The sequence below is a fragment of the Parasteatoda tepidariorum genome, chromosome 9, assembly GCF_982258835.1.
Source record: "Parasteatoda tepidariorum strain Cologne lab strain chromosome 9, Ptep-v5.0, whole genome shotgun sequence".
NCBI classification, from domain to species: Eukaryota; Metazoa; Arthropoda; class Arachnida; order Araneae; family Theridiidae; genus Parasteatoda; species Parasteatoda tepidariorum.
Window position 1 is genome coordinate 31,490,258 of NC_141763.1, and position 15,148 is coordinate 31,505,405.

Below are 15,148 nucleotides of genomic sequence, written 5' to 3' on the forward strand. Positions count from 1 at the left end.
ATTGAGACAATATTTAGCTGCTAGTATTATATTAAGAAGGACTTAAGAAAACATCATTTTGAAAATAATTCAGAAGTGAAATGCTTATTAGTGTCGTTCGGTGACAGAGACAGTTAAAATTTACATTCTCAGGACACGAAACGGTGTAGTGTTTACGAACGAAAAATAAAATAAGTCTTACCTTTCATCAATTCATCTGTGAATGCTTGAGAAATTTGATCACGCTCAAAGAGTGATCCAGTTTCACTGCTCGTTTCAGCAGCAGACTCAGCTTCCTAAAAAATAAAACCAACTAATTAGTGATATTTTATTTTAAAACATTTGCTCGAAAAAATGAGTAAAATTCTCTTTTCCGTTAACAAGCTTATATTAACTCTTTTACATATCAAAATCAAATATGATTTTGATGAAGAACAGTTGGTAGTGAGATGTAAACAGTGGAGTTAATAATCAGAGTAGGCTTCAACATTAGCTTTAAAAATATATAAATGGAATTTAATGCTGAGAATGGGTGCCTATTTTTGGGCACTTGAAATATATCAACTTTTATTTCCATCTGTATATTTTTGAAACCAATGAAGTTCTTCATTAAATATTATCTACAGCCGAGGTGGCTCAGGGGATAGAACACTCGCCTCCCAATGAGGTGACCTGGGTTCGAGTACAAACGATGGCTGGTCGATACGAGTTTCGCATCCGACTTGAACAGACTGTTCAGACGTTTGCTGACGTAAAGTATGCGCTGTGGTAGAGAGATCGTGGGTTAGAGTCCCCTTACCGTCAGGCTAACCGTGGGGTGTTTTACGCGGTTTTCTTATGCCTGTAACGCAAATGCGGGTTAGTTCCCTAAAGAAAGTCCTCCATGAAGGCATATTCCTCTCAATACTTGATCAAGGAGTTCTCTTGACTTCTGGATTATGTTAAAAATTACAGAGGTGAATATTGGTAGTCGTAAACTAAAAATTGGGTCGGCTGTTCAACAACGGTTATAAACTGTTACTACATATCCTAATAGATCACTAAATAAGAGTAAAAAAAAAGTTAAAAGTTGCATACATTTTCGTAATTTTATAAAATTAAAAAAGGAAACATTTTCCTCACCAAAAAAATTTTACCAAAATCAAAATTCTTAGTACGAAGGATGTTTTTAAATACCACCCTAAATACACATTTTCAAAAATCTTGAAAGTAATGAAGTAAAAAAGTTTGCACTCCCATAAAAATAAGTTTAACAATGGAACATTGAAACTAGCGTATGGCAATTTTAAAATAGATAAAACTGATCCATATTTCAATTCAAGTTGTATTGTAAAAAGTATAAGTTTAAGAAGTACAATAATATTGTTGAGTTTAGCATCATATTAAGATTGCAGTAAATCTGTCGTGTCGTCATTGAGGAAGCTGGGTCTATTATATCAAAATTTTAACAACGTTTTTGAGTCTCTCGTAATAAAATATTGATTTGTGACAGCTAATACAAGTCTTTTTGTGCTTCCTTTTTAGCAATTTTTTAAAGTATATTAAGCACAGTTGTTAGAGAACACCCTGCTTATTTTTAGCGTTCCTACCAACCCTCTAAAATTAAAATTTATAACAAAAAGAAGGAATATATTAAAATCATTGCAATGGAGAAGCTAAATCATTAAAGCTATACATCATGTCTACTTAATTTAGTAGCGTTGTGGAAGTGTTTCGTAGCACTTGTGTAGCACTTATTATTAGCACGTGATTGTAAATAATTATTATACAGAGAAATTTTGAAATCATAAAACATGAAGAATCGCAGCTAAAGTTCCAAGCAGCTTATAGCAATTTATACAACAATATCCCATTTAATTTAAAACAATACGTCATGTTTATCACGTTTAACGCCAAATTTCTGACGAGGTTTCTTTTAAAACTCTAACCTGTAAAATTAGAAAAAAAATATAAAGTTTAGATAGGAAATATATTGGCGATAAAATTTATTTGAATAAAAAAAGAACTTTTTAAGAAATATTTTGTAGAAAATTTTTATCCAACAATTAAAAATTACTAACTATTATTCACAGTAAGGAATCCTAAATGAAATAAACGTTATTAAATTTAAAATTGTATAACCATTTATTATTATATTATGCAAGATTTCGTTCTAATCATTAATTCCAAAGTTGTAGACGCCAATTATGGTGATCCTAAGCGTTTCTTAGTTGCTAGAGCGGATAATTAATTATAACGAATGAGAGCAACATATTTCAATAGACCACGCCTACAAGAAACCCGTTTACATTTGCCCAACTATTTATTACACAATGACACTATAAAGTTAAGCGGGCATTTTAAAATGTATGATATTTCTAACAAATGTCATAGAATAACCAAGACATAGATAACTGAAATTGTCGCTAATTAATTCAAATTTTTAAAATTAATTTTCTTTATTAAGTTTTTTTTCCCGAATTGGATATTTTTCTTTAACTATTTCTTAAATTAAATTTTAAATATTACCTTAGCATGAACTGACTTTTTTAATATGCTGCGTTATTATAATCCTTATCAGATACTTTAAAACGTAATTTAAAATGCAAATATTATTTTAGATAAGCACAGACTAATTAATACTAATAATAGACTAATTAGACTAATAATTAAAACATTTAGTGTAGATTTTACTAACAATCTAACGATTTAGACCGAAGCATGACCTAATGTAAGCTTTTTTCAAGATTATTGGTTATTAATCCTAGTGATTAAATAACGATAATCTATATCCACGGACGCGAAAATAAACGGTGCTTGATACTACGTCTGAGACCCAACAAAAAAGAATATTGAGTAGGTGTTGTAGAAACCGTATTATGTACCTGAAGACAAAAGTCCTTAGGGTTTAAAATTGCAAAATGAGCAATTTCAGTCTCATATATACACGTGAATGGAATATGCACTATGCATTGACTATTAGTAACAATTTCGATTAGACGAAATTTAAAACTAAGCTTCGAAGTCTCTCAAAATAAGAAGTTCCTTATAATGCACTAAGGCAGATCAGATTTCGCTCCCGCCTATTAAATATTAGCCTATGACTCATAAGGAATATTATAAAGACGAATGTTTTATCAAAATTCTAATAGTCTTTGGCAACAAAGGTGTTTATAGAACACCATGAATAGAATGGAGAAAATCGGATTTTTTAAAAACAGTGGATTCGTTCCCAAATTGAGTTATTCTAATAATTAAGAATATTCGATTGAAGGGTTAGAATTAATAGATATGGTTTTTTTTTTAAATTTAATTCTACGGGGCTAAAAATCGAGAATTCCCACGAAAAAGGTTCGCAATAAACTTAACGATAAGAATGCAAACTTAAAAAATATTTGTTGACTAAATAAAACATTTATATTTCAAAAAATTCACAAATTTATCATCTTGCAACATTTTAACATCCTGACTTTAAAGTCTTTTCCTTTAGTTAAAATTTTGACATTCGCTTTTCCGATTTATTTTTTATTCTTAAAAACTTCTTTGATTATATGATAACTTTGAAGGCACAATAACTTTAAGAAAAAAAACAGAAAAGATTCATTTTATAAGATTTGACGAAACAAGCGCACACTAATCCTTAGATTGGATTTACTTCTTAAAAATTTAAAGCAATGAGGATAACAATTGTTAATAAAATATTTTAATACTTTGTACCTGCAGCTATGGAAATTTTTAACACATGCATCCTAAATTAATGATACTCGCTTTATATTTTATAGGAAAATAGCTTTACAGACTCTTATGAGCATCATATCTAACTGCAGCTTTTTTTTTTTATAACCGTCGTTGACCAGTCTACCCAATTTTTCGGGTTTACGACTACTAATGTTCAACTCCGTAGCCTTGTACTTTTGAACTCAATCCAGAAAACAAGAAAACTCCTGGATCGAGTAAGGGTTAAGTTTGGGAGAATATACCTTCGTGTAAGACTTTTTGATGGAACTGATCATCTATCGCGTTACGTGTAGAGCAAAACCACGAAAACCTCCCATGGTTAGCCTGACGGCAAGGGGATTCCAACTCATAATCCGTTTACCCGTGAGAATATTTTAAGTCGGTACTGTGGTTGGTGCAAGCCGGATGCGGAATTCGTATCGATTAGCCATCGCTGGGTTTCGAATCCGGTTCTATTCTCTGAGCAAGCACGACTCATCTTAGCATAGCTATGAATTTTAGTGTTATTGAAAAACATATAGTGGCGGAGTTAGTGGTGAATATTTATTTCACGTTAGGCAAGTTCTTGTTTAATGTTCTTTAACCCTTCTTTGCATGATGATAGAAATTTCCATCATAACATTTAATGAACAAAAATTGCACTCAACGTTACTGTAATTTGTTTCGTTACTTTAAACGTTTCGTTACTGTAAATTGGTTGTTGCTGACAATTTTTTTCCCACAACCATTGAGTAAAAAAGAATTATAACAGTCAAGCTATGATGGATATTTCCATCATACTGTTTTTCAATTATTTTATACTATTTATTAATACTAGGTATTTTTTAAAAACATTTTTCCTTTAATTTAGAATATAAATTATATCACCCTGATTTCATTAAAAAAAAAAGAAAAATTCTAGCAAAGAAGGGTTAAAACAATAATTACTCATAAAAATCTAAAATAAGTTCACGTTGAAAGAAACTTACGTTAAGCGTGTTCACTTTTTAACGAGGGTTAAAAGAAACTTACGTTAAGCGTGTTTACCTTTTAACGAGGGTTAAAAGAAATTTACGTTAAGCGTGTTTACCTTTTAACGAAGGTTAAAAGAAACTTACGCTAAGCGTGTTTACCTTTTAACGAGGGTTAGAAGAAACTTACGTTAAGCGTATTCACCTTTTAATGAGGTTTGACAGTATTTTTTAAAAAAACTGACCCATTACAAAATGCAATAAGAAAACTAATTTTTTTTATTTTTAAAAAGAACTGAAATTAGATCTTATAAAAAATTGAAACAAATAATATTCTGGAAAAGAAAGTTGCTGTTGTTGTTCATTTACGTCGCACTAGAGCTCCACAATGGGCTATTGGCGACGGTCTGCGAAACACCCCTGAGGATGATCCGAAGATATGCCATCACAATTTTGGTCCTCAGCAGAGAAGATGGCATCCCCGCTTCGGTAGCCCGACGACCTGCACGCGAAGTCGAGCACTTTACTGTAGAACAGTTTAACCAGGACCAATACCGAAAAACCCTCGGTCCTTACGCAGACTGATCCAAGTGGTCACCCACCCGCACACTGACCGCAGCCAGTGATGCTTGACTTCGGTGATCTGCTGGGAACCGTGTCCTAACGATCAGTCTTTTTTGGGACCTGGAAAAGAAAGGGGGAAAAAGTTTTAATTCTTACCTTCGTAATATCTTGCTCGTCCACTGAGGCATCTAGAGAGGCACCTCTTCTCATTGAAGCTTCGCGAGATGAACCCAATTCTTCCTTGAACACATCAAAACCTGGACAAAATAATTTATAAGTTGTGGAAAAAAACTCTTACCTTATTATCTTAACTCTATTTTTACTTAATTATAATCCCCACCTTGAAAGATTTTTCTTAATAAACATAAAAAAAGTTGTTGTTTCTAGCGTCACTTGCTAGATACCAGTAAGCCTACTTGGTGAAATCAAGCAAATTATTTTTACAGTGGTGCAATCTATGGCTAAGAATAAAACTTTAACACACACGTCACAGACCGTTTTAAAGGGTGGACCTAATTCATACATTTATTCATTGATCCACAGATCGTAATTTTGACCTAAACCAGAGAACAATCAATCTCCAATACTGTACCCCCAGAGGTATTGATTTGTTATGGGAACATAGAGGACTTTGTGATCATACAAATTTAATGTACACCAGTTACCATTTACTAAAAGGAGAGTCTTTGGCCGACGGAATAAAAATAGTTTTAACAGGGTAGTAAAAAATATCGATTATATTTGTATATTTTACTAAATGAGTAAAAAATAAGTTCTATAATTTTGAAAACCAGAATTTCCGGTTTACCGTTAATATAAGAACGGAATTAATCGTTTAAATACCGTATATTTTTATTTTTTTAACAAGAACCACAATTTTTATTTATTTTGTATTTCTTCCTTTATGACTTTTCGAAATTCAATAATGTTTTTCCTTTTTTTTTCATTTCAATTTTAAAAATCACCATTGAATAAACTTTCAATTCAATTTAATTAAAATATTCTATAATTTTTTTAATATAAACGCTTGTTTTACTTCTTCATATTTTGTTGTACATTTACGATGCATTTAAAACACATGTTAAGAATAGAAATTAAAGAATAGAATAAAATTAAAGAATAGAAATTGAAAAATAGAATGAAATTAAAGAATAGAAATTGAAAAATAGAATAGAATTGAAGAACAGAAAGTAGAGAATAGAATTGTAGAAATTGAAATTAAAGAATAAAATAGAATTGAAAAATCGAAATTTAATGGAATTGAGGAATAGAAATTAAAATTATAATTAAATACGAAACACAAATATTTCAATAAAACAGTTATTTAAATTGTATGTAATTTTATGGACTTAATTATCAATTGTATTTTTGCATTTAAATGAAACATTAATTTTTAATAATGCATAATATAATCTTACCAGACTGATCCAGATGAACTTTGGCAACTGCTTTTTCCACATCGTCCGTAACAAGTTCCACATTAAACATACAGTTTTTAATAATATCTTCTCTGTTAATTTTTCTTAATCCTTTTTCCAACTCATTTCCTAAATAAATGAGGAAAAATTATTTCGATTAGAAAGTGATGATAGCTTTGAAGCCTAGAAGTTCTTTTACTTCAGTTCATAGCAAATATATTTTCTTAAAAAGGTGATTCAATTAACCACCTTAAGTAACTTGTGTTATAGGACACAATCTTAATGGTTCAAGGGGGGGTATGCTAAATTTGTGCTGACGATATTTTAAATTACGAAATTCGACACAAAAACTCATCTTTTGCGCTCCATCGGATTCAAATTTTTGACCTTCAATTTCTGGAAGGGGGAGGGGTAGCCGCAATGTGGAAAATGTGATTCCAATAATTTTTTCAGAAGAAAGGTCCGAAGTTTGCATCTTTAAATGTTAATTTTACTTTCTGAGTATCTCGAGAACTTTTCAAGCCAATTAAAAAAAATTTGCACACAATTATAAAATTCGTTTTGCCTAAAATTATTCTAAGTAAAAAATAATTTTTAACCACAATTTATTATTTTACTTAATAAAAGTCGAAAAAAATTTTAATCCTAATGCTCAAAAATTTTTACATTATTTTAACGAATGTAATTTTATATTGCAAAATTCGAACGAAATCGGTCGAATTGTTTCTGAGAAATCGAATTTCAAAGACATCTTTTACTTAAAATCATTAACATAAAACTGTTCAATTAGTTAAACTCAAATTTTTTCACCTTTTTATAACTTTTACTACAAACAACGAGGATAAATCCAAGTACATTTTTATATATACAATCCCTTTAAAAAAATGCAAATTGAAAAAGGTTTTACAAATTAAATAATAGGACTTTAAAAAGTTGCCTTCTATTTAGCGGTTCAATGCTGTTAGTAAACTACCAAAATAAAGTGAAAAAAGTCGTATTTAACTTACCAATTCCATTAGTCCAAAAATCACAAATCATCCCATAAAAAAATCACATTGAAACTTAAACGTTCAGTTAGTTTAATAAAAGTTTTCGAAGTGCTAATAAACCACAAGCGTAAAGGGAAACAACCAACATTTAGCTGAGCGGTTCAGTTTGAGATTCAAATCCAATTTAGAAGGGTTATAGTGAAACATTTAATCAAAGTATACATACATATTTTTCTCAGAATCTCTTACAACGAACTAATTTTTGAATATATTCTATTTTGTAAGAATATTGCTGTAAGAAAAAAAAATTATTTCCATATTGCTCCAACGGTGATGAAGAAAAATATTAAAATTATTTTTATTCTCAACATAGGTAACTAATGGCAGCAATGATAATATGGAATCAAAGTGTCTTCTTTAAAACGAATGTCAAAAAGCAGGATTGCAATTAAAACAAAAATAATGTATGTTTCGATTCTGTTCTTCAATGCTTGAAATATAATACTTAGGCGAAATGTAAATATTGAAAGTAATACAGTAGGCGACGCAAGCAAAAAGGTCACATGCTTCCGAAGAGAAAACACGTGATTACTTTGCTTTATTCAGCTTTCTGTTAACTTTTCTGACATGTGAAAATAACTTAATAAGATTTCTTACTTCAAATATATAAACAAGATTTGGACTTTTTTCGTTAATACAGAAGCATACATATTAAATATTATACAAAAAAAAATATTCAATGATCCTTCATATAAATATTAGTACTTACATAGAAATAAACTATTCGTATTTCATAGAATTATAAAACACTTATTTGAAACACTATTATTATTATGAATTTCAGCGCGGAACAAATTTATAAATTTCTAGACAATTTTTAAAACAAAACTGCTGAGGAAAAATGAAATCAGATTACAATTTTTCCTAATTAAATTTTATATATTATTTCTACAACCGATAACGTAACCTTAAATATCGAAGATAAAAAACACAATGAGAAAAAATTAATAGTATAAAAATTGATGAATTAAAACTAGTTAAGGGGTTTATATATAAGATTCCTTAAGCTAAAATTAATAAAAAGAATATCTTTCTATACGTTTCTAAAGAACTTTTTTCATACATATAATTAAAAATTATTTTTACGCTGCACATGTTTTAAAATATTTCTAATTCTTTAAATTTTTTGTCTCTAGTAAGGTCCGTATCATATGTTACTTGTGATGTTTTTAAAAATTTATGTTTTTGTGGGTAAAAAATATAACTAAATATTTCATGAAATTTTATATTAAAAGGAAATTTCATCAAACATTTCTTCTAGACTTTATTTGTGGCTAAAAATGTTAAAAAATAAAAACCTCTCTATATTAAAAAATCGTAAGAGACACCGTTTTGTGCGTTCAGGTTTACATTTTGTCATTGTTTTGAGTAATAGCCGCTATATATATGCATTTGTATGCATTTGTTTTGCTACACAAAACTATATAAGACTTAAAGTTTAAATAACGAATGTGCGTAGAAAAGTGCGGTAACATGTAAGGGAATAAAAAGAATATTTCATAATTAGTTTCGAGAATTATTAACAGTACTAAATAAACTTGTAGTAAAAAAAATATACAGTGGATATTATCAGAAATATAAATCTTAACAGTTATATTAAAGCTTTTAAAAATAAAGAAACTTAATTCAAGAAAGAGAAAAACAATTTCCAATTTGAATTGTTTTATCGTTTTATAGTTATACATACGATATAATACTGAACTGTATAAAATCTACAGAGAGCCAGATATTGTGAAATTCATAAAAATAAATCGAATGAACTGGGTTGCTCACATTTTCAGAAGGAATGATGACGCAAATTTAAAGAAAATCTTATTACACAAACCCCTAACGAACAGGAAAAGAGGTAGACCCAGGCTGAGATGGCTGGATTTAGTTGAGACTGATTTCCTTACTCTAAAGGAGAAAAACTGGCGAACAAGAGTCAAAAGTAGAGAGAAGTGGATTCGAATTCAAAGGAAGGCACTGGCCCACTCTGGGCTGTCTAGCCAGATATGATGATGAGTTATACATCTTTCGCTTCCTTGCTTCGTTTTTGTTTTATTTTAAGTTGCATATTCTGCTGTTTCTTTTAAGTAATTTTTTTTAAAATTTATTGTTTTTCAAATCCAGGTAATTAAATTTTTTTCTGACTTAACAAAACGTATGAACAAATTTGTGCTTAAAGACAATTGTAATAATTAAATATATATTTTCAAAATATGTTGCTTTTTTGCTTGTTTAAAAAATCGAATTATCACAAAAAAACAAGAAAGGATGGCAAGCAATAATGAGGTTTGGCGAGTGGAGTTTCCTAGTTATTAATATAAGTGATAATATAAGTTATTAATGTAAGCACTTCTTATGAGTAATAAAAAGCTGTTTGCATTAGTGTTTTATAAATTATGAAATAAGTATCAACATAAATTTTTTTAATCGCTAACAAACTTATTATTTCCAAGAAAACGATGAAAAAAATATTTCTTTATTCAAAGAAATTATATAAGAAAAAGCATGTAGCTTGAAATTTAAAAAATTTAATTTCTTAGTTGAAATCAACATTCAGGGTTATTGATGTTGAATGTTTTTTTCCTCCAGTAAGCAAGAAAATTAAAAAAAAATTGTGCTTAAAACATTAAAACAGAATTTTATTAAACTCAAGAATAATATTAAACTTAAAAATAATATTAATAAACATTAGTAATTTTTTCTTGTATGATAAACTTTAAAGCATTAGATGCAGTTCCCAGTTACATTAAAAATAGTCTGGTGCAGCCATCTAGTGCTTAAAATAAGAAATTAAAAAATTCCGGGCACAAGAGATGGATATATTTGAACCTTTTTGGTGCATTACTTTTGAACGCTCTAGACTGGAAGTATCAAGGGCACGAGAAATGGGAGATGAAAGCTTAAACCGTGATTTTGACAGGAACGAGAGGAAAGGGGTTACCATGCTCCATAAACTACATAAACTATAAACATAATTTTTTATTAAATAAAGTAAATAATATACAAATATATCTCGTTTATATAGCTCATGTGAAATAAATTAATTTTCTACTATCAAAAAAAAAATTAGTACCTGTAGCTCTTGATCCAGATTTTTGTAACCATAATCTGAGCATCATCAAAGCTTTCTCGGAGTTCTCACATTCTTCAACCGCTTTAATTTGCGACACATCACTGTCTGAGAGTTCCAGTTGTTGAGCTAAAGGCACCCAATCTTTATCTAGTTCGCGAGCGATGTCTGACAGTCTAAGGTCAGCCCTATGAATAACTTCAGGTTTGCCTGAAAATAAGATACAAAACTATATGTAAAGCATCAATTCTTCAGCAGAATAAAGTACAGTGAGCAAAAAAATAAGTAAATACATAAAATAAATAAACCCCTCTAAAAAACTTTTGATCGGATCTTTTCGTTCTGGGACTAGAATGCTCCAAGGGGGTGACTCAAATATACTAACTAATTAGTGCAGACGATATTTAATTTTACGATATTAGACACAAATGTACTTTCGCTGAATAAACATTTTCTTTTGACGGATTTGAATTTTTGACAATCGAAATAGGAGGGGGGGGGGTAGCTGCAAGCTAGAATGTATGGTCCCGAAAGTTTGTTCAGGAGAACGGTCCAAAGTTTGAGCCCCTTAAGGTTAATTTTACTTTTTGCGTATTTCCCCATATCTCGAGAACATTTTAAGCGAATGTAAATGGTCGTATTCTTAAAATTCGATTTCTCAAGGATTACTAGGATGATTTCGCTCAATATCTGTATTTTGGCATTTAAAATTGAATTCTTTAAAATTATATAAAAAATTTTATACTTTACTACTCAAAACTTTTCCGATAATTATTACTTAAAATAAAAAATAATAAATATTTACTAAAAGTTTTATTTTGCATGGAATTATTTTTGGATTACGAATTTTACAATTGCGCGCAAAAAATTTCAATTCGCTTCAAGATCTTTTGAGACACAGTGATATACGCAATAAGAAAAATTAGCATTAAGGAGTCCAAACTTTGGACCGTTCTGAGAAATCGAATTTAGGAAACTATTCAAGAACTATTATTAACTCTCAAGAACTATTAGACCGATTTTGCCATGTAAGAATGCATTCTTTAAAATGATGTAAGAAATTGTTCACCTTTCAGTTCAAAATTTTTTCGACTATTATAAAATAGTAAATACTCGCGAAAAATTCATTTTGCTTATTATCATTATCTTTGGTTAAATAAATTGTGTAACTGCGAGCGAATTTTTTTAATGCACTAAAAAACGTCTCGAGATATGGCGAAATTCGTAAAAAGTAAAATTAACATTAAGGGGTCCAAACCGCTGTCGTGACCAACTGGGACCATATATCCCAGTTTGCGGCTATCTCTTATAAATTTGTGGTCAGAATTAAAAATCAGTCGGAAAAAATTGGTATATTTATTCAGAGAAATTACTTTTTGTATCTTATTTTGTAACTTAAAATATCATCGACACCAATTAATTAGCCTATTTGACTACCCCCCTCGAAGCGCTAAGTTCTAGAACATGGAGATCTGATCATTAGATCAAAATTTTTTTATTTTCTTTTTTTTTTTACGCACATTGTATATAACCTTTAGAGCAAAATATTGAGGAGAGCTAAGCAATGAAACTTTTATTGAAAGTTGTATTCTTGTTCATTTATTCAGATGGAGTGATTGTGATCAAAAATAAGTATAAAGTTTCATGACGAACGTTGTTGATCTAAGATATATTTAGGAGATATTTATTGATGCGAAATGCGTATGTTAAACACTATTTACGCAATTTTCTTTTATTATAGTTCTTACAATTTCCACTTTTTGTATGAAAGAAAGTAAAACATAAAAACATTGATGAATATGAGTGACAAACATTATTTTAGGAAATCGTTTATCGCAATAAGTCATTTAGTTATATAAAAACCTATTGTTCTTAATATTACTCTCAAATCCCTATATCCCAAAACCGGTTGTAGTTACATACCAGTTGGAAGCAGTTATACTGCGCTAAACTCAAAGGACACTTAAGTTTTAAGGGAAACAAAATCGAATGGTACCAAACTAAATCTGAAACAATACAACAATGGAAAAAGGGGTATTCCGCATATTTGAATAAGTTATTATGTCATTGGACGGGAAATAATTAGTCTTTCTATTTTATTTTCGCATTCAAATATTCAAAATTTCATAAAAATATTAAATTGTGTGAGTAAATTGTGAGAGTACATATGTATTTAAGAATTAAAATATTTTGGGGTTCCATTTTTTGTAACTTTCGGCGAGATTGGAAAGCTTGACTTTTCACAGTCCCCTTTTAAGTTAAAAAAAAGTAATATATAACTTTTTTTAAACTACGTTTTGAGTTAAATTTAAAAAAAATCAAATTGGATAAAGGATAAAGGGAATATCTCGACCATTCTGACTCCACACTTATTTAAATTATATTTAAAATAAACGTTTTAACTTTTTAAATATTTTGTTTCTTTTTAGTTAGATTACTTGTTAAATTTGTACAAGTGCTTCATTTATCCAACATATAAATTAAATAAATATTAAAGTGTCTCAGTTAAACTATGCGTGCATAAAAATTATGAATTTTACGTAATAAAAATGAACTTCTATGAAACTCCTATTCAATGATATTAAGAAAATTGCAAAAATATTTAGTTTATATTTGAATTTACTATATTAAAAATAATAAAAATTAGCTTTATTAATTGAATTGAATATATAAATCTTCAATTAGAAATGTAAGAAGAAAAAAAAATTCTTACTCAATCCTGATTCTTGCATAAAGTCGTACTTCTTTTCAAGTGTGACCAACTCCACGGCATGGGATGACGATTCACTCTAAAAACAAGTATATATATATGTTTATAAACTTCATTCACAACACTTTATGTGTAAGAAATAAAAACACACCAGCTACAAATACTATTTAAATAATCCAGATAACTAATCACATTCAGTACTTACAGATGCCACTTCTGGCAGAACAACATTCAAATTGCATATTGGAGTTTGAGGTGGGTCGCCACGAGCTGTCTTAGGCTCCCTCATGAAAGCAATGCGACCCATTGGCTCCATATGAGGATCTTTAACTCTAATCGTGAAAGGTAAGCGATTCTCATGGAATGCTTGGAAATCTAACTTCAGCTGCTCTCCTGATTTAGTAACTGGAGCTAAATTGCCAGCAAACTCCAAATATTGGAGCTTTCCTTCTAAAACCTGCATAAAACAAAATAATGATTTTAATTGAAGGGAAATTAATTATAAAAAATAACTAAAAATTTTGTGGGAAATCATTTAATGAGACATTTTAATAACTTATGATTAAACTTATAATTTTAGTTTTAACTTATGAATTTAAAACACATAACAAAATAGTACAAAGCCATTTTTTAATTAATTTTAGGACAACCAAAAGCACAACTCCCTGTCCTACACTAATATTTGGCTCAACGTTAAACCATAATGTTGAACAAATTTACAGCGACCTTAATAGGGTGTTCGCTCATCGTAAGTAGTAATGTGGGTTAGCAACTGTTCGTTGCTGCCTACGTGACAGAATAATCCAAGCACTTCAGATTGTCCAAGGATCCAAGCCCACTGAACACTATAACCACCAACCGCCATTCGGAAGCAATGTGTGAGGTCTCGCGCATCTTATACCGAATCTTACAACCTTACAGACCCACTAAAGCACGTCTGTCTAGGCTTTCTGAAAAGGAAATTAATTAGTAGAACATTAAAATACAGTAAATAATTAAAGAGACTAAAATTAGCCTAAACGCACACGTTGCGTGACAGGACTACAGCAACTCATACTTGGAGCTTTGGTGAGTACGACCTTAATAAGGTGTTATATTGAACCATGTTTCTGTTCACGTTAAACCATATTATAATTTAAATTTTAGAAATTCGATAACATGGTTTAACTCGACGTTATATAAGGATTGCAGTAAATTTGAAGGTTACAATAGTTCAACATGCCTCAAAATTTTTAACAAAGGAGAATATAAAATTTTTTCAGGGACAAAAAATTAAACGTCGCAAAAATTGAAATGATCTAAAAAATTACATTGTTTCAAGCAAATTAGTAAGATCGTAACCCTGACATGATTAAGTGTGTAACTATTTCATTAGATGTAATCAGTGACTGAGGCTACTGACCTCAACATCTCTACTCTTTGCTACTTCAGTGAAATGCTCTTGGCACTCTAGTGTCTTGTCTTCTTTATCGTCTGTCATGCAAAACACACGCAACTGAGCTTCGTAGGGTTCATATCTTTTGGCAAAAATCACAAATTTGGACATGAAAGGCACATAAACTGCTTCTTGATATAATTCAGTAGCGTATCGAGTGACTTCATTTACTTGTCGACAATCCATCAGCCAGAACCTTAGAAAGAAGAAAAATAATTAATATATATCAACATTTTAGTTTATAATTTTTCTTGACACAAAAAGGGAA

At 29.8% G+C, this 15,148-nt stretch overlaps 1 protein-coding gene across 35 annotated transcripts in view; it reads right to left on the minus strand.

The window, feature by feature from the left end:
• The window catches only part of LOC107453194 (uncharacterized), a 252,200-nt gene that overhangs the window by 37,229 nt on the left and 199,823 nt on the right, over positions 1–15,148 (minus strand). For all 35 annotated transcript variants that reach the window (XM_087151201.1, XM_087151200.1, XM_087151197.1 and 32 more), the window contains 7 exons: positions 14,848–15,076; positions 13,651–13,902; positions 13,449–13,524; positions 10,739–10,945; positions 6,629–6,757; positions 5,367–5,467; positions 182–275 (listed from right to left, as the gene is read on the minus strand). In XM_087151201.1, coding sequence (XP_087007327.1) covers positions 182–275; positions 5,367–5,467; positions 6,629–6,757; positions 10,739–10,945; positions 13,449–13,524; positions 13,651–13,902; positions 14,848–15,076 — 1,088 coding nt within the window. The remainder of the gene's footprint in view (positions 1–181; positions 276–5,366; positions 5,468–6,628; positions 6,758–10,738; positions 10,946–13,448; positions 13,525–13,650; positions 13,903–14,847; positions 15,077–15,148) is intronic.